Below are 20,150 nucleotides of genomic sequence, written 5' to 3' on the forward strand. Positions count from 1 at the left end.
GGACGATGCAGGAGTTACCACAGCTGTTCTTTTCCTGGCTCCAGCTCTCAGACATCTCATTTACTGTCTTAGGACAGAAAGTCTAATTACAGGGAGCTCGTGGACAAATGGGAAACCAGGTGCATAAGCCCTTGGTGACCCTCCCATCATTGCACAGGATGTGTTCCTAACAGTCAATGGCCTAATGACTGGGGCTATCTTGGGAAGGGAGGTACTATTATCAATAGTCCCTTGTTTGTAAACAAATGGAAGGAAGGCAACTGGTCATATACACCAGTGCTACACGGAATACAATTAGGTGGTACCCCTTCTCCAGTGAGTTCCAAGTGTCTGGAGCAGCAGGGCAGTTTCTACACTTCCTTCCAGGCATTTGGCGTTACCTTAGAGCAACATGCTGATCCCCTGTGGATTAAAGGACAAAACCAGGAGGGATGCTGGCTTCCATCAACCCTCTCCCTCTTGTCTTCTCCCGATTCTATAAATCACTTCTGGCAGGTAGCTGGGAAGCAGCTGCGAATGACAGTTTTGCTCTGGAGCACAGGAAGCCACCTTTTAACCCGCCTGCTGTTGTTTTTCTCTCCAAACGTGACAAAGGAACAGATGTAAGCAACATGCCAACTGTTGAGATCTGCTCGGAGCACTATGGGAAGCCTGTTCAGAGCCACATCACACCAGCCGCTCCATGGAGGGACAACTGAGTTCATTTCCTGAAACCCCCACGCACGCTCTGCTCACGTCAGGCAGGGATCCATAGCACTCAGGCCACTCACCACACACATCCCTGCATCCGCCGCCTCTGCCGTGGTTCCCAGCCCTGAAGCCACTTCCCGAAAGCTGTCAAATGCCACCGAGGTCCAGTCCAGCCTCACCCCCTAGTGGTCTTCTCTGACACCCCCGCCTCTCACCGTAAAGTACTCTGGTTCAAAGCACTCCATAGCCTGTGCCAGTCTCTAAGCCTTTCACGGGCAATCTCATCTCTCCAAACTATCCTGTTACCTGCATGAGGGCTGGAGCCATGGTTTACACACCTCTGTATCCCCAAAGCAGTGCTTTTCAAATCATTAGCTGCATGGTAAGTCTATTGAAAAGCAAGCTGAAAGGGTTGCAACCAATATTTTAAAATATGAAAAAAAAACTAGCTTTTAAAAGATATTCTTGGGACAACTGGGGAACTATTAGATGATAAGAGATTCCTATTAATTTTAATTTTCTTAGGTGTAGTAATAGTGTGCTTATGTAGAAAAATACCTTATTTTTAGGAGGTAATTAGAGGTGACTTTCAACTGATCAGCAAAAATATACGTGTGTGTGTGTGTGTGTGTGTGCTTGAGTGTACATCTATAAACGCGCGCGCACACACACACACACTCTTGCGTGCACAGTTAAAACAAATGGGGCAAAATGTTACAACTGCTAAATCTAGGTGTAGAATATACAGTGTACACTGTATTATGTACATTTTCCTATGTGCTTAAAAAGTTTCATAATCAAAAGTAAAAAAAAATGAAACAGGAGAGAAAAATCATAATGCAGAGCATGAAGTACAGTCTGGTTTTAGGTGTCTCTGGATGTGTGTGGTGTCCTACATTATAACGTAAACTTATTTCGTACAGTAGATCAAGGCCAAGAGTTTGAAAATGCTGCCCTCCAGCTCCTCCCTGCACCAAGCGCACAGCGGGCATGCAATGAACTATCTGTTAATTAACTTCTAGAAGCCCAGGACTTAGATGAAGCAACAAGCTGAGAAATCATTTTGTCTCATTATATCCCATTATCTCAAGCTGTGTCAAAATAGCCAAGCCCTTTCCTGCCTTAGCACACTTGGGCCCAACCTGAACTCAGCCTCCAGGCCTTTCTTATCGGATGTTTAATTACTCATGAGCGAGGCTGCTTCTGGCTTTCCCCCTCGCTGCCAGCGAGGCAGCTGCGTTCAACTATGAGTAGGGTGAGCAGTTGTCCCGGTTTGCCTGGGGTTGAGGTGTTTTGCAGAACTAGGGACTTTCAGCACTAACACTAGGAGAGTCCCAGGCAAACAAGATGGTTGCTCACCATAAACCTGAGGGAAGACTGCACGAGAACCCGGGACAGGCCCGGGAGAGTTGACACTGTCATGTCATGTGGTGATGTTACCACTGCAACATGAACAACAAAGGCAAACCCAGCGCAGGAAAAATCGTGACAAGACAGATCCAACAGCAACAGCACATGCCAAATTGCAAAGTGTCTCTCACGCCCTTAAACAGAACCTCTCCTGATTAGTTACCACTAACCTGGAAAGCAAAAGACATAGGGAACTTACTGTAAAAACGTCGTCATCACCAAGCTCAGCTTCATTGTGGATGGTGGAAGATGACGTGGTTGAGCCTAAAAAGACAAGATATGTAATAAGAAGTGTTTTCAAAGAGGATAAGTCCAATCCAGTCACTTAAAAGGTATATTTTGATAAAACCACATCCCATTCCTTCCGCATGTGGATCACTAGCAGAAATGTTACTTGGGGAATTAATGCTTTTAATTTACTCTTTAATTGACTCTTGTCAGGATGCTTCCTAAATGAACTTGGCAGACTGTTGTTCCTAATTAACTCCTCAAACTTCTGGACTGGCCACTAGAGAACATGCAGAAAGGCAATCTGGAGGAGGGGCAGGGAGAGCCTGCCCAGTACTGAGGTGCAAGGTCAAGACCAGCCTCCGCCAGTGATCCCTCAGGTCCCAAAGATGTATAGTGGGAAAAGCACTGGACGGAGAACCCCCAGGTTAGGTCGGCCACGGTCTCACTGTGTAAACTGGACTTAGCTTTCTGGTTTTTTCACCTACCAAAGAGGGCATCTGACAAAACAGCTTGCATGGTCACCTCCTGTTCTGAAATTCAGGCACTGTACTCTAAAACCCAGACGGTGGGAGCCACCTTCTAAGCTGATAGATACCAGGGCAAGGACATTTTCTCTTCCAATACGAGGGCATCAGTGAGCTTTCTGTTTCTGCAGGCCAAAATTTAGGCTCAGGTTAGAAAACCTGGGTTATTCCATCATGGAATGAGGGTTCAATTTATTTACCTTTTCATCTCTTTCTTTATTCTGGTATGTAAACCAGTGGAAACTCCCCCCTCTCAGCTGTTAACAGTACCCAGTAATGGTGGATCAACAATGGACAGTTAATGGCCAAAAGAAAAAAATTTAAATTTGTGTGACAGATATACCAAAAGAGAAATTTATTCTCTATCTTCTACTTTTCTTGGTTATTAAAAAATATGCATTTAGAAAATATTTTGCTATTACATAAAATAGAAATTAAAAGACTTGCTCAGAAAGGGAAGAGGAATATTTGAATTACCAATGAGGAATCACAGGAGGAAAAGTAGGTCCCATAATAGCCTCTGTGCAATCCCTCTTGCTCTTTCACAATTTTTCTCTACTATCTGAATTATTCTAGTCAATTGATGTTTAAGGCAAGTTTGATAGAAAACAGCCAGGTAGAGTGTATACAGAAAAAAAGTTATAAGTGATCAGTTTTGTTTGTAGATTTAGTAATTAAGTATATGGACATATTGAAAACTGCTATCAGTAATATAGGAGCTATTTTCTCTCTAAACATTTAAAATCTACGTTTAATATTTTAAACATTTGTTACTTATGTAAGACCTGTGATGTGAACACTAGTTTTTATTGGCTATCATGTGGTTGTAGTTAACAGGTTCATGTTCTAGCTAGAACTACTGATGTTAAGTGATTTTTCATTGATGATTTACTTTTCTCTCTTCTCACAAATCCACAATGAAGATGACTTCTGAACGCTTATTTCTTAAACAGATGAAACACACATTCTTTTATGATTAATTTTTGTTTAATTTTTATAATTCTGAGTTTGGCTTTTTGCTTGATATTTCTGTCTTCAAGGGACTGTCACACCATTAACCCTCTAATTTGAGAACTGAATGTGTTAAAGTGGAGAATTTGTGTGTTCGCATCTGTAGACTCTAAAAAAGCCCGTGAGGATTGATGGCCTAAGAGCCTTTCAGGCCAGGATCAAATGTAACACAATGTCTACTAATCACTCACCACAGACTAGGGCCTAAACCATGGAATGGGCTCCAAGAGTCACAGATCCCTTTCCTGTTCAGAGGCAGCTGCACATCTGGGCTCTGATTACGAGAGGGCAGTGGGTAGGCCTGGAGCCATCTGGGCCCATTTGAATCCATTCTCCATTTCTGAGCCAAGACAGATCAGACCAAAGCTGTTTCAATAGTCAGGGAAAGGTGAACTCCATCAAAAACTCATTCATATGAAGTCTAGAACTTGTCTTTTCAGAGCCAAGTCCAACTGGGACCACTCCTTTCTCTGAAACCCATCTCCTTTCCCCGTTTTCTCCCTTTATAGTTGTTCTCCTTGGATGTTACTAAAGTTTCAGCATCTACTGACCTGGCCCCAACCCTCCTGCAAGTAAACCACAAATATATGATGGCGGGAAACTGGAATGAAAAAGAACTCAGAATATTAACACAGTCCCACTACAAATGCAGTGACAAACTCAGTACCTTCTATAAGGTCTTCGATCGCTTTCCTCACTCCCCTGTCAAAAGCGCGAGCGTCGGCAGGACTTTGGAAAGTAAGTCCAAACTTCCTATTGTCGACCTTCCAATGATGAAAGGTTGGGTTGGCTTTGGTGTAGACCAAGTCCTTTCTTACATAGCATTCCAATACCACCTGAAGGATTGAAACATACAGGCTGGTTACTTGTGAAACAGTCATACTGGTGTCTGGCTTCAAAAATCTAACTAGGGGCTGTCCATCACTGATGGCAACTAATGAACCCCCCCCCCCCCCCCGGCCTTCATGTATCTGTGAGTCTTTCCATTTGAAAGGCCACTGCTTTCCTCTGTGGACCAATCACCCCACCGCACCCCCTTGCCTTTGGTGATCCCACAGTACCGTGATACTCCCTAACTACGCTCTTCATCTCACTCATTCCTCTTCCTCACCCCCCAGTGGGGGAGGCACTAAGCTGAGGCCCAGGTCTTGGGGCTCTGCTCTGCTCCAGGTTTACTGCTTCCATGTCAGGGCCTTTGTATTAATGGTTGTCAACCTTTCCTCCTCTGTCCTAATGGGTGTTTCCCAGTGACCTCATATTCAACATGTTGAAAATTAACTTAATCTGCTCTGAAATTTCTGCCACTAGTTTCCTCTCCCAACTTCCCCATATCTAGCAATGCCAACCCCTCTGTTCATTCTCTTTGGCTCAAAATCTCCATGGTTATCTTTGTCTCTTCTGCTCTCTCTACCCAATGTATTATTAATCACCAAGTCTGTTTCATTTTTCCTTCAGTATCTTTTATATCAATCTATTTCAGTTGCTGCCACCCTGATCTGGGTCTCTATTAACCTTTTATCTGGACTATTAGAACAATCTTCAAGTTTCTAGCAATCCAGTTTCAGAACTACCTTTAGCTAAGACTCTGAGTGAACTGTCTCAGACCCTTGGTCTTTTATCTCTAAAATGGGAAGAACACCAGCATTATCAATGAGAACATACATATACATGAACAAGCTCTGAAAACACTTATAATGAGAAACTTAACAGGGTCACACTCATTTCCTGGTATATTTGCACCATCAAGTTTTACTCTTATTTACTCCAATTCTGGTCATCTTCACAGTTTAGTACTAGAGTTCACATTACACTCCAACATGCATGTGCCTTGGTCTTATTTCCCTAATTAGACTGTAAAGATCAAGATGTATTATAAAATAACTCCCTGTCCAGCACAGTGCTATTGTTGATAAAGATACTGGACTTTAATATTACAGCATAAAAGAAGCATTGCGATCATATGAATGCAAATTCCATTTTTTATTCACACCAAAAAATCTCTAAAATATTGGTATTTATTCCTATGTACACCAAAATAATTTTGCTCAGTGTTCATAGCTCTGATCTTGTTCCGGTGCTAACTTTTCATTTAACAAAATGAAATCTTACTATGTGAAGGGAAAAAGTAAAGGCCTGCCTAAATTAGTATAAATTAAAATTAGAGAATATCCTTAAATGAGTAGAGGTTTCAAGGACACATCTAAGCAAACAGAAGTCAAGCGCTGCCTACTAAATGTCCCCTAACTTATAAACAGATGAGAACAGCAGTGAAACTGGTGCACCGAGTAGCAGTCCCAAGCAGTTAGCGCTATTACATTGTATTGAAAGAAGACAACGGTCCCTTCACACAGTTCTAGTTATGATTAAATTGCTTATTATGGCCATTTCCCCCTAAGAATAGTACAGTGGTTCAATGTCAGCCCAGCCCCATTCCAAACTGGGGAAATCCAAATATCCAAGGCTTTAAAGAACAAATGTTATCTATTTTAGAATTTAACAGTCTCAATTCAAAGTCTCAAAATAAACTTTTTGTAAAAACAAAGATTTTCAGTTTCTCCATATTTTTAGGGTGAAAAAAAATTAGTCTTCGGTTGACATTTTTCAAGTTTAAGATTATTACAACGGTACCTTTTCTTACAGAAGTTTAATAAATGTTTAGAAAAGTCAGTCCAGTCCCCGAAGTTAAGTGGGGGGTTGGGGGTCAGAAACCATCTCTCTATGTCCTCCTCAGCAAAATGACATCATTACATATCTAAGTTTAATGACAAAAATGAAAAAGTTCAGATGCTATAATCTTACCGACAGGTATAAGTCCTCTAGTGAAGTTTAGGCATTAACTGAAAACTCGAGAAAGGCTCTTAAAAATATCTTTTAAAATAAGATGTATGGGGAGAAAAAAGTGATTATATATTCTTGTTGGAGGCTTTTAAAAAAATCTACACAAGAAGTGCATGCTGTAAAAGATTTTAAATAATTTAGATGGATACATGGAGGCTTTGTTTCCCTCTCTCCTGTCCCTCCATTTCAGGGGTCACCCACTGTCAGTGTGATAGACACAATCCCAGCAGCCTTTGGGTGGCCTCTTTGAGTATATAAGTGTGTGTGTGAGTGAGTGTGTTTAAATGTGGCCACACCTGCAAATTACTCTGCTACTTGTCTTTTATTTTCCTTAAAAACAAATCTTAAGAGATATAGGAAGGTAAAATAAAGTATTCTCTTCCATGGCTAATATCCCTCAGTGTGGATATGTTAGAACTATTCAGCCATTCTCCATACTAATGGGGACTTTTAGGTTATTTCTAATTGGTCACTTTTACAGACAACACTGGAATGAACATCTTTATACAATTTCTCAAAGTTTGGTCTGCGGGCTCTTGGGAGCCCCTCTGGCTCCATGTCCCCACTTTTGCAGGGGGGTTCCAGGATGGCAAAACTATTTTTATATAAGATTTTGTTTTTGCCTTCCCATTGTGTTGCCATGAAATGGTGGGTAAAACTACAGTGCCATGAATCAAGGTAGTGCAGGGCACCAAACTGTGCTCAAGTCACCGGATTCATCACTGTCGCGGGGTTAAAGTAAAAAATGCCAGTTTCCCCCAGGATTGTTCTTGATGAAGCAGTTAAAAATGATTAACGCTTGACCCTTGAACACACACCTTTTCTTTCGTGTGACGAAGTGGAAACGCACATAACTGGATTCTCATGCCTGCCTCTGCGCCCAGTCTGCTGTAATGTTACTGCGGCTGAAGTACATGCAGAAACTGCGGCTTTGCGAGTGCACAGCTGGGAAAGGGAAGGGGACTCGAAGCCTTTTCACTTCTGCTGCATATGGGAGGACAGTCACCTCAAGGAAAAGTCCTTGTGCAATTTCAGCTGAGTTGAGCGACCTTCATTTTCATGGATTTCCTTGAAAGAACCACTGACAGATGAACTACGGTTACTGAGACTTGTGTATTTGGCAGGTATTTTCTCACTATGAACACAGTGAGCCTGTCATTTCAAGGAAAATAACTGGAGGTATTTGTTGCCAATAAAAAAATTTGAAGTGAAAGAATTGTGGACAGCTTCCCAATAGTTAAAGACTGTTCTAATGAGATTAGTGGTGATCTTAAGAAATGTGAGTTTTTGATACTGTTGAGTTAAATATATCAACATTCGGAAGATCTGCTTAAATCAGTAAACCATTCTTTTCCAAATGACCAATGCATGGTGTTACAAAATCAGGAATGAGTAAAAGATCCCATCAGAGTGAAAGGCAGACCAGTGGATTTTAACGCAAGAGAGTATGAAAAATTCTTCAATATGGCTTCAGATTCTACATTCATAAAACTACTACAAGCCGAGTTCTGGTGTAGCATCAAAAAAGTATATCTACAATTATCTGAAAAGGCTATTAAAATACTTCTCCACTTTCCACCTACATACCTGTGTGAGGCTAGATTTTCTTCATATACTTCAACCAAACAACATATTGCAATAGACTGAAAGAGGGAGTAGACACCAGAATCCAGCTATTTTCTATTACGCCTGATATTAAAGAGATTTGCAAAAACATAAAACAATACTACTCTTCTCCTATTTTTATTCTGGAAAATAGTTATTTCTCATAAAGAATGTCATTTATGCTAAAACTTATTTAAGATTTAACAAAATTTTTCAGTTTGAATTCCTAATATGGTAAATATTAGTAGCTATAACTCACAAAGACAAAAGCTTTTTGGGGTCCTCAATAAATTTTCAGTGTAAAGGGAGCTTGAGACCAAATATGTTTGAAAACTGTTGCTGCCCATAAATCTTTGCATGTGAGTCTATTTTTATAGGTCAGGGTTCAGGTGTAGAACTGCCAGGTAAAAAGGTATGTACATTTAAAATCAATCAATATCCTGCCAAATACTGCCTTTCAAAGAGCTTTGCCACCTGGGACTCCCACCAAATGCAAGAGCTCATGGACCTGCGCACGGGCAGGGGCTGCTGGCACGATGAACCTTTTAGATTTTGTGGTTCATCTTACTAAGGTGGGTCTCACAGGAATTGTTTCAGGGGTACTCCTCTAATCCATCTCAAATAAGTATGAACTAAGAAATTTTAAATTTACATTAATTACCCAGGAAACCTGGGTTGTACCCAACTTACAAAAAATCATCCCAATAACAACTTGTGAACGAATGTCTGGAACACAGACCTCATAGAAACAATGGCACTTGAGTTCAGCGGTCTCAACATTTAAAACCAATGTTTTAAATTCTAGAACTGCACTACACTGGAAAAAATATTGACAACACAGTTTCTATCAGAAAAAGCACTTTGTGTCCTAGTTGGAATACTGGGAACTCTACTATCCATCCATCCACTCTATTCCAAAAGTGATCTCACTCTGTCCTTGAAATCCCACCATTTAGAAAGGGGTTCCTTCAACAACCTTCCCACTTGCAGAGTTCTCACATGGGTTCATACTCTCCAGTGGGTGGGAGTGCCACATCATGGAGCTTGGAGGCCAAAAGAAAAGTCACCGTATCTCCAAAGTGGGGTGGTGGTGATGGTGCTGCTGGGAGGAGGGGGGGGGTTAGGGTGCTGCTGCTGGGAGGAGGGGTGTGTGTGTGTGTGTGTGTGTCTGTGTCAGAGCAGAGGGAGTGAGTTAGGTACCAGTGAGTATAGAAGTCCAGAATTTCCTAGAGTGTGTCATAGGCAAGGTGAGGGATGGAGAGATGGAGAAGCACAACTGGGTGTGTGATTTAAGCACTAGTGGCTCTGCTAGGGACTGTGTGCCCTAGACAGAGAAAATGGATCATTCCTAAGAGCACCAAGTTTCCCCACTACAACGTGGACATAATAATAGTACCCTCCCCCTACAGAAAGTTGCAGGAATTTAACTGAGGTTATTTACATAAAGGGCCTTGAACAAAATAGCAAAACTGTAATTGTTATATGTCAGTGGTAAGGTACAAGTTTATAGATGTATTTATAAAATGAAGGAGCTGGATGAGACGATCTAAAGGCCATTTTAGGTTGACATATTCTATGACAAACCATAGAAATACCAGGGAAAAATAGATCTAAAAAGATATAACCATTCAGAAAAGATAATTTGCTAACACAAAAGTAAAAACAAAAAGGGGGAAAGGAAAAAAATTTTCTTTCAAAATTTTTGTAGGAAAATAACTAAAATTAAAAGGTAAGCAAAAGACTATAAAGATATTTGCAGCAAATAGGGCAGATGAAGATTAATATCCTTGTTACACAAGAGGGCACATATACCTATGAAGGAGAAAAGTAAGGTCCCAATAGGTAAATATGTGAAGGACATTAACAGATAATGTAGTTGCCACTATTTACAAAACAGAAAAACATTTTGATCTCAGTAATCAACAATGAGATTCCATTGATACTCTATCAAATTGGCAAAGAAGTAAAATATCTGATTCTCAGATATGCCGGTAGCAGCTCTTTGTACAATAATCAAGTCATAAAAATTTGACCCCCAAATTATTCCAAGAAAATAGTAAATGTGGAAAATGCAGATAGGTATCTACAAATGCAGACAGGCAATATGGGGGGGGTCGGGCATGGGGGGAAGAACTTCAATTATTTGATGCTAAGGAGATTGTCAAATAAAAAAAATCAACCTGATAACAGCAACGTGGAAAATTTCTTGCAAGAATATCACAGGAAAACCAATGACATGCAAAACTGCTTATGAGCTCTGATTATGTAAAAATAAAAATATGCACAAGGAGGAAAAAACGTCATCAGAGCTAAAGGTGGTTGTGCACATGTGACTTTGGCTCAGCTTTGGGTCAGAGTGACAGAGTATCAAACACTGGTTCCAGACTCCCAAGATGAGTCACCAAGAACAAGGAGTCTTTCTGAATCTTAATTTCTCCAGGTATAATTATACAGGCCGCTGTAAGGACACAATGATACAAGCTGACTAAAGGGCTAGCACAGGGTCAAAGCTATATAACAGGTAATTTCATTTTATATTGGTAGTGTGGTTACACTGCCTTTATTGTGAATATCTTAAAAACAAGAATGCTTAATTATCTATTATGTAGGGAACTGCTTAAATAGACACACTTCTTAAAATGAGAGCTCTATTCTCCCTTTAAATTTTCATTTACTTCATTTTCAGAAATGAATCAAGTGTGAAAACAGCATTTCTGTTAATCCATATATAACATTTAAAAACTGTTCTGTCTTATCTGCTTCATAACTTTTAAAACAATAAGTGTTTGCAAAAGATTACATTTGTACATTAGCACATCCAACTCAACAGATGCCACAGGTAAGGGTCCCAGATATAAGACACGTCCTGTAGTGTCTGTGTTTTCTCTGTTGAGATCCTGTACAATCTTGCACATTCTGAGTCATCTAATGGCTTTTGAGGATACACACCCTGATCAAGTACAGATAGGAGCAGTGTTCTTGCTGGTTCACACCACCAATTAAAAATAGATTTAGACATTCAAATTTCCTTCCTATCATAGATTCCTTCATAACACAGAACTGGACATCCAAGTTCCTTCATGCAACTGAATGGATTTCCATGCCCTCACCCCTGTGAGGTCATGATTACACTCCAAAGTGTGTATTTTTAAGCACACAGAATTATTATAAAAGGATGATACCACTACTTTGTTACTTTCTTTTTCCAAACGTTTTATTCATTACCTTATGAAATAAAGGCTACCAGTATCTTTTAGATAAAACATTCATTTAGAAGTAGCCAAATGTCAGATGACACTTTTTCTTTCCATTTACCTTTCACCAGCCAAACCTTGATGGCATGCTTCATTAAAAAAACAAAACACCCCAAAACCTACATTTTTAAAAACTCTTATTTAACAGCTCGCTATGATCTGATTCATAATAAAGAACACACTTTTGTTTTGAATATCTTGTTACAGTGACAGAAAGACAGCTTAATCAATCAAAGATGCAAACAAGACTGCCGAAAATATAGATATACGGCTTTTGAGCATCTGAGTTACATGGTATAGGGTCAAAAGTGACTTTGCTGGAAAGCCAGGGTTACTTTTTTGCAATTTGGCACCAGCTCCAGAGTTGTAACTTTGGAAGCTTTTGCAAGAGTTTGAAGTCAGAGAAAGAAGGAAAGAAAGAACCTACGGGAAGAGGGCTATAATTTAAGGTCAAGAAATCAGTGGCTGCCGATTTAATCCCCACATTCCACGTCTGCCATTACCAGTTTGTCTTTCTGCCGTTCACCATGGATGAGAAAGCCGCTGCGTCCATTGCCTTCGGGGTGCATGACCTTACAGACCCCCACGCGACTGATCCCGCCTCCTTCCTGTGGGAACCATCCCCCGCTGGAGTCATCTCTGGTCATAACCACAGCCTTGACACGCACAATATAGCTGTCACTAAAACGACAACAAGAAGAATGGGGCATGACAATGGTCTGGTAGCTGCAGGACACGTTTCACAAAGCAAGATGCCCGACCACCAGCCAGCGTTTGCTGGACTTGTCAAAAGGAAATCTATGCCTGGCAGCCACCTTCAAAGACAGCCCTACTTTTAGGAAAAAAACAAAAACACTTAAATTCAATATAAAAGTACATTTAAAGAAAGATGCCCAGTAACTAAAAATATTTGTGAGTCTTTGAAGATGTATGCAGGCATACCATTCTCCAGTTCCTAGGTGGTATCAACGATAAAACAAACAGCTGATCTCTATGGTTTGGTATCTGTAAGTCAGGAAAGACAAATCTATTAACTTAAAAGGATATTATGGTTTCAACCCTTAAAACTTAATTTGTAATGAATGAACAAGGTTTAACATTTTATAAAGCTAATAGTCCTCCGATTTAGCATAACAATAGAACAATTTCCAAATCACAAATTCACCATGCAATCACTTACAGGGGTGGGAAATATTTCAATTTAAGTGCCCTTTACACAGGTGTAACCTTTTGTTTGATTCTGTTCTTTCCAGTCTAAATTTCAATTCTGCAGTAAGTTCTTTTGCACATTCGCCAAACATCCTCTTTTCTCCTTCAGAGACCAACTTTAGCTTCTTTTCATTCTCAGTCACTTTACGGGAAATTTATTTGGATTTTCAGCAAGACCATTAAATTCTCACTTGCTGCTCTCTTTCTTTGGAAAGAATTCATTTTTTACTCATTCAAACATATATCCCCATCTTCCATATGCCAGGCACTGTGCCAGATTCCAGGGACGCAAAGATGCAGGGGAACACAGAGCGCCCCCTTTCTGCCTTCCAGGCCCAGGGCTCAGAGCCTGGCCACGCAGCCTGCAACCCACCGCGCAGGCCTTGTGGACAGTCCCTCTGCCCCACGTCCCTGATCACCTCACTCATTCCCAAAGGCAGAGCCACCTGGAGTTTCCATGACTCCCTACAGCTTACCCTCTACTGTGCCCCAACTCCTCACTGTGCCCACCAGACTCAAGGTCCCACACCCCCCTCGCCATCCTATCCCTTCCTCAGACTTTGTTTTTTGGTGTCGTAAAAAATACATAATGTAAAATTTACCGTTTTAGCCATTTTAAGTGTACAATTCCATGGCATTCAGCACATTACATTTTTCTGCAACCATCCCCACCATCCACGTCCAGAACCTCTTTCATCTTCCCAGACTAAAGATCCTTCCTCAGTAAACAGGAACTCCTCACCCTCCCCTCTCCCAGCCATTCCATCCAGGTCCCTCATAAGCTCCTTTCACTTTCTTAACCTAAATGCAGAGGTGCGCCGGGCTGAGCCTCTGTGGCCTCGCTCTCTCATCCCTCCCCACTAAGCCTAGACAGGAGACAGGGTGGTCACCTCTGCTGCAGGCCAGTGGGCTCTGTCCAGATCCTCTGAAGCTCCCAAGTCTGACCACACCCCCGCTACCCTTCAATCTTCCACAGGCCTCTGGTCACTCCCCAGCATTCCGTGAGACATTAGCAAGTCTGCTCACTGTCCATCTCTCCACCACGATCCCAGTCATGACTCTTTGTAATTTCATTCTTCACCCAGAGCATCCTTCCAATTCCTTGGCCTCTCAGTTTCTGGAACTCTTCTGCTCCGATGCCCTGGTCTTACATCCAACCTCAGCCACCCATGACTAGTAACACCCTTAACCTTGTCTTGACCAACATCTGCACAGCTTCCATAACCTCAATATTAAACATCCTGCTCTCCAGCCACCACCTCCAGACTCTGGTAAGTCCACCCCACTGTGCCACAACCTAGTGTAATGACCATCTTCCTCTACCATCCCCCCAACCCTGTTTCCCACCCTCCTTATACTTTCACTTGATTCTCTGCCCAACTTCAGCTCCATGATCTATTATGACACTCTTTTGCACAAAACCTTTAACACATTTATTCTCTCCTCATTGTAATTGCCTGGCAAAACCCTAACTCTGGCAAAATCCTACCATCTATTTAACTGCATGATCCCACCCAAGCTGCTGAACATGGTTAGAAGAAAAGCCCCATTCTGTTTAACTTATAGGTCTAGTTTTAAAGTCATAACCACTAACCTCAAGGGGTCCTTAAGTGCCACTGAGCATCCTGCTACGTTCCCCTAATCCATCCCCAAGATTACTGCACATGTCCTCCTACCACCTACCACTCAGATGATGGATGAGCTCACTTTAATTTCACTGAGAAAATAGACACAATCAGAAGAGACGCTGCACCTGTGCCCACCAGTATGCCTACTCCTCTGTACCAGTACTCCCTGCCTCTCCTTTGATAACTGTGGCTTAACTGTCCACAATCCAAGCCAGGGCCAACAACTGCAACTAAAGTACTTTCTAAGTGCTAACAAGGCACACATTCATGTTTCTATCCAGACCTCTTCCCTGTTTCAGACCAGCAAAACCAACTGCCTACATGATTTCTCTGCTTGGGTGTCTAGTAGGCACCTCAATCAACATATTTCAGGTTGAACTCCTGATTCCCAACGTCTTCCTATCCTACTGGTTCTCCCTTTGAAATACATCCAGAATCCATTTTTTACTACCTCCCTCAACACTGCCCTGATCCCAGCTGCCATCACCTCTCAGACTATTGCAATAGCCTAACTGGCCTTCTTACTTCCGTGCTTGCCTAACTTTCTAAGACAATAGACAGGTAACTCAGACAATGGCACGCTATTCAAACAAATCCTTCAATAGTTTCCTTATATTACTCTAAGTAAAAGTCAAAAGTCTAGCATTTATCTTACCAAACTCCTCCCTGCTTATTCCATGTTAGTCCCACTGTCCTTGAAGGTCCTCCACATTAAGCACACTCCTACCTCAGGGCTTTGCACATGCTATTTCCTTCACTTAATACCCCATTTCCCACTCTTCTCCCCATACATCAACTAGGCTCATTCTCAAGGTTATTTCATCATAGACGACTTCTCTGCCCACTCCTCTTAAATCTTCTCACCCTGCCATGTCTTTCTACATGCTGCTAAGTCAACCTCTGACCTATTTGTTTGCCCACCTTCCCCAACTAGAATGTAAACTCCATGAGAGCAGGGACTTTGCCCTTTTTGTTCACTGCTATATCCCTAGAGCCTAGAGGAGTGTCTTATATATACAAGTAGTAGGTTGTGCAGTGATTGGGTTAAATACACAATATTTGTCAACAGGTTTTGAAAAAATTATTTGTAGCTAACAGAATCCCTGAGAAAATGTAAAATGTTCAATACTCTTTTGCTTGTGAGCCACAATAGCTTAACTGGGATAGGGTCAAGATTTCCTTTTCATTAAACAGGAAAAGGAAATTTTTCAAAAAATCACATGGTTTCCATCATTAATCCATTTATCTCAGGATTCAACATGCATATTCCTTTAGATCATAGAGATTAAGAACATTTCATAATATTTGTTTAGATTAGTTACAAATACCTTGAGGATATCCTTTCCCCCCCCCATACCCCATTTATTCTAGAAAAAGGAAGGGTCACCAGGATGTGTGATTCTGTGGTATGAAACAGCTTTTCAAATCTTCGGTAAGTGCATATAGGTTCATCCTGACAGGAAAGCGCCAAGGTAACAAGCTCTACACACCTCTTGTTGAAACATGCTTTTACTTTTTGTGTGTTGCAGCTGTGTGCTGGTCTCCTTTCCTTTGAGGAGATTAAGTATGAAAAAGGAAGTTCGTATTACTTATGTTAGTGCCATAAACTTATTTCCAAAAAGTATTCATTTATTAGAAATTAAAAAAAAAAAAAAAAAAAATACCCCACCCCTTGGCTTCCAGGCTACAGGGGCTGCTAATTTCGGCCTTTGCTTTTGGTCTGCAGCCTCCTCTTTCCTGCCCTGATTTCCTCTCACGAGCCTTCCCGAGGGCAGACTTGTCTGTGATGGGGTGTGTGTGCTGGGGCTGGAAGGACAGAAGTGCACCCCCACCCCCCATCTCCTCTGGCAACATCTCTGACAGCCAGCACTAACTGAGGCATCTGGCTATTTAAAACAGGCGGCGGATAAAGTGTTGCACTAAGAGCTGCAAAGGCTGTCTGCATAATCCAGCTGCATGGCCACATGCCAACTGCTTCCTATCTGTGGTGTATTTACGTTCCTCAGGCACTTCACCCCACCCAGAACAGACACGACATGAACTCCACTACCAAAAGGTATAAGGGAGGAAAACTCCCTTCCCCCTCTCCTCCCCCTTTCTTTCTGGAAAGAATTAAACATGTTTAAACCAGATGTGGGGTTGGTTGGGGGGGTGGGGTGGGGTGGGGTGGAGCAGGAAGGGCAAAGGTAGATTAGTTTTCTAATGTGCACAAGGAAAATGCTAGTAAGCCTTAGAAATTTTTCAAAAAAATGTTATTGTCAAAAATAACAAAAATGCTTCTGAAAGTCTCAATGCTAAACCAGTGTAACTGATTAAGGACCTGGTAAAGTTCCAGATGTGGTCCAAACACACCAACTAAACTGAGCCCTAGTTTCTGAATTTGAGCTAAACTGCCCCAAAGAATCAATGTTATGACAAATGGTGTTTGACTCCCACCATCCAAACAATACCACATTCCTTAGGTACATTTTCAGTAAAACTGACTCTTACAAATTGGGCTGGGGATCTAACATTTAAATGTGGTTTAAGGAAAAAGTTTTGGTTCCCAACATGTGGCCTTATTTGTAAAAACAGGACTTACTGTCCTGTGATCGCTCAACATACAGAAGAGGTAGGTGGTATCCTAACACTTTCAAAGCTAAATTTTTATTGGTGGGTGGGGATGTGCTGACTCTACAGTGACACAGCAAGGTTTGGGTCTCAGGCCTTAATGTTCTCAGTTCTCTCTATATTCAAAGCAGGCTGTGTATGGGCCACGTTACAGAACTAAACAAAGGAATGGTAGGAAATGGTGCTGAGGCCACACTGTCTGTAAATAATGTTCAGAGCCAGACAGGTCAGCAGTGCCTTGACCTTCTCAGTAGCTGGAGAAGCCTCTTTTTGAGCTTCAGCTTCCTTATTTGCAGAGAGGGAGAGAGGGAGAGAGGGAGAGAGGGAGAGAGGGAGAGAGAGAGAGAGAGAGAGGGAGGGAGGGAGAGAGAGAGGGAGAGAGAGGGAGAGAGAGAGGGAGGGAGGGAGAGAGAGAGGGAGAGAGAGGGAGAGAGAGAGGGAGGGAGGGAGAGAGAGAGGGAGAGAGAGGGAGAGAGAGAGGGAGGGAGGGAGAGAGAGAGGGAGAGAGAGGGAGAGAGAGAGAGAGAGGGAGAGAGAGGGAGAGAGAGAGAGGGAGGGAGAGAGAGAGGGAGGGAGAGACAGAGAAAGGGAGGGAGAGAGAGAGAAAGGGAGAGAGAGAGAGAGAAAGGGAGGGAGGGAGGGAGGGAGGATGGGAATGGTTCTGCCCTGCTGGGAAGTCCGGAGGGTTAAAAGCTGTGATAGAGGTCAAGTGTCTGATACAGAGAAGTTGTAGCCATCATGATTATTTTTGCTGAAAGGCTGACTTTGATTATGAAAACAGGTCCTTTAAAGACCAGCCTCCCTGGCCGCTGACTGCTTTTTTCAGCTACGTGAGAGCAGAGTGTCAGGGAGGCTGTCAGGCCCTTGACAATAGGAGAAAATCCAAACCGGACCTGAGGCAATTACGAAGACCAGGCTGGAGCCTACATTTCAGGCACACCTGTAGAGGAAAAGAATTCCATCTGCCATCTGTGGCGGGGGGGGGGGGGGGGGGGGGCCTTTTTCCTCCCCCTCCATTTCAGGGATGGATACTGGAACTTTTACATCCCCCATAAATACTTCCCAGCCCCCTCCTCAGTCAGCCCTTATCTGATTACAGGGCATCTTTATCTCCACATTATGTTAAACATTACATTCATTTCCTCCCAGCCCTCTTTTCTATCCTTCCCCACTTCACCAGACCTTGAGAGGGATTAGCTAAGATCCAGCCTCTCAGGCTCCCTCTTCCACCCAGCACAGTCCCAGCTGCCAACTGAGCTACACAGAACCCCAAATCCTCCAGGGAAGCCAGGCACCCTGCTTACTGTACTCACCCCATCCACCTGTGCCTATAGATTTCTAAAGGCTCTTTGATTTCATCAAATTACATACATAAATATAAAATATATGTGTATAAAATATGTCTATTTATATATTTTTTAAAGAATCAACAAAATACTTCAGCAGAATCAAATGTGTTGAGAAGCCAAAGATATTGGTCATATTCTATTTAAGGGAGTGGTGGTTCCATGAGTGGCTGTTTTATTATTAAGTATCAACTACTTAAGATCTTTTTTTTAAAGTTGACTACCCTAGTTTTAGAAATTTATATAGTTTGAAGTTTATACGCTAGGAAAGTTATACATAATATAGTTTTGTGTGTGCTGGGAACGTGATTTTCAGCTCTGTGAGAGCCACTGAAGGTAGGATATTTGCTCTCTCTGCTTAATGTCTACCAAAATGTGTGCCACTTGTATTGGTTAGGGCATTACAGAACACGGTGGTGGGAAAAGCCTGCTTCTGCAGAGGACCAGCTCTCCTCTCAAATGCTGATGAGCAGGCCCTACAAGGCAGAGAAGAATTTTGTGAATGTTAGTTTGCTTCATAAAGAGAACTGGTTTGGCCCTGGTCTGTGTGGCCCAGCAGTTAGAGTGTCAGCCCGCAGGGCGGCAGTCCTCCAAACAAAGGATAGCGGGGTTCAATTCCTGGTCAAGGGCATGTACCTGGGTTGCAGGTTCATCCCCGGCCACCACTGTGGGGGTGAGCTTGGGACGCAACCAATGGATCTCTCTCTCCTTCTCCCCCTTTCCCTCTCCTTTTCCCTCTCTTCCCTCCCTCCCTTCCACTCTCTCTAAAAAAATTAATGGAAAAAATATCCTTGGGTGACTGATTAACAATAAAGAGCTGGTTTGCATAATATCAGAGCTGGGGAAGCTCAAACGTGGGCTAAGATCATGTAAGAAAAGGACTTCCCCACACTAACTTAACATCTGTGAAATCAGCCATGAAGTACACTTGATGGAGAGCTGTCCTAAAAACTGCCCTACCCCAGCACCTGGGAGGGAAAAAAAGTCTATGTACTTGAACAAGTCCTAACACCATGACTCTCACCTCATGGTGCCAAGGCACTCTGGCAGTGACCAGATTTACCCAGAGGAAAGCAGGCCCTGCAGTCCAGTCTCCACTGTGTCCCTGAGTTTCTGATATGCTGCAGTTCATCTTGCCCATGCAGAGCAATTCCCCCAGAGGGTTACAACAGAGCTTTTATGTTTTATTTTCATAATTTAGGTAATTTTAAATGGTAATGAGTTTCTAGGAATGGACCCCCAATATATAACATGGTACCCCCAAAGGTGGTGGTGGTTGTGAGTGCTTGCCTTGCAGTGACTGGGGATGTAACCTTCACCCAGGAACCAATTAGGCTGAAAGTCAGGGGTCCTGCTTATATTGTAGGAGACCCAGAGGGGCTGTGAATAGGTTTTCCTTCTTTATTATGTGCTGGGCTCAGAATCTGTGAAAATATTTTAGGAATCCCCACTTTAGTCCTGCACCATAAACCAATAAATTCTGTAGTACTGTAAGGTCACCAGAACCCTCCATGTCCAAATTCTACCCCACCCAGAAGGGGAAGCACGGGGCATGTCCATTCCCATCCCCGCATGCCACAATTAATACCCGCATCTTTGTTGTTGATGCTACCTAGCTACACTGAAGCATATAAATAGACTGCTCACCCACACACACTTTCTAAAGCACGGATGAGAAAGCCGCTTTCTCTACTATTCTGAAGGACACTGCCAGCACGACTGATGCCTGAAACAGGCACAACTACTAAATGTAATAATTTACAAATCATTCTTTAGAACCAATCCTAGCGAGTG

At 42.3% G+C, this 20,150-nt stretch overlaps 1 protein-coding gene across 1 annotated transcript in view; it reads right to left on the minus strand.

The window, feature by feature from the left end:
- SPRED2 (sprouty related EVH1 domain containing 2) overlaps nt 1–20,150 on the minus strand; it is a 104,312-nt gene that overhangs the window by 17,283 nt on the left and 66,879 nt on the right. The window contains exons 2-4 of the mRNA XM_016224207.2: nt 12,067–12,244; nt 4,534–4,702; nt 2,300–2,364 (exon numbers count right to left, since the gene is read on the minus strand). Of these exons, the coding sequence (XP_016079693.2) occupies nt 2,300–2,364; nt 4,534–4,702; nt 12,067–12,244 (412 nt within the window). The remainder of the gene's footprint in view (nt 1–2,299; nt 2,365–4,533; nt 4,703–12,066; nt 12,245–20,150) is intronic.

The sequence above is a fragment of the Miniopterus natalensis genome, chromosome 13, assembly GCF_054644295.1.
Source record: "Miniopterus natalensis isolate mMinNat1 chromosome 13, mMinNat1.hap1, whole genome shotgun sequence".
NCBI classification, from domain to species: Eukaryota; Metazoa; Chordata; class Mammalia; order Chiroptera; family Miniopteridae; genus Miniopterus; species Miniopterus natalensis.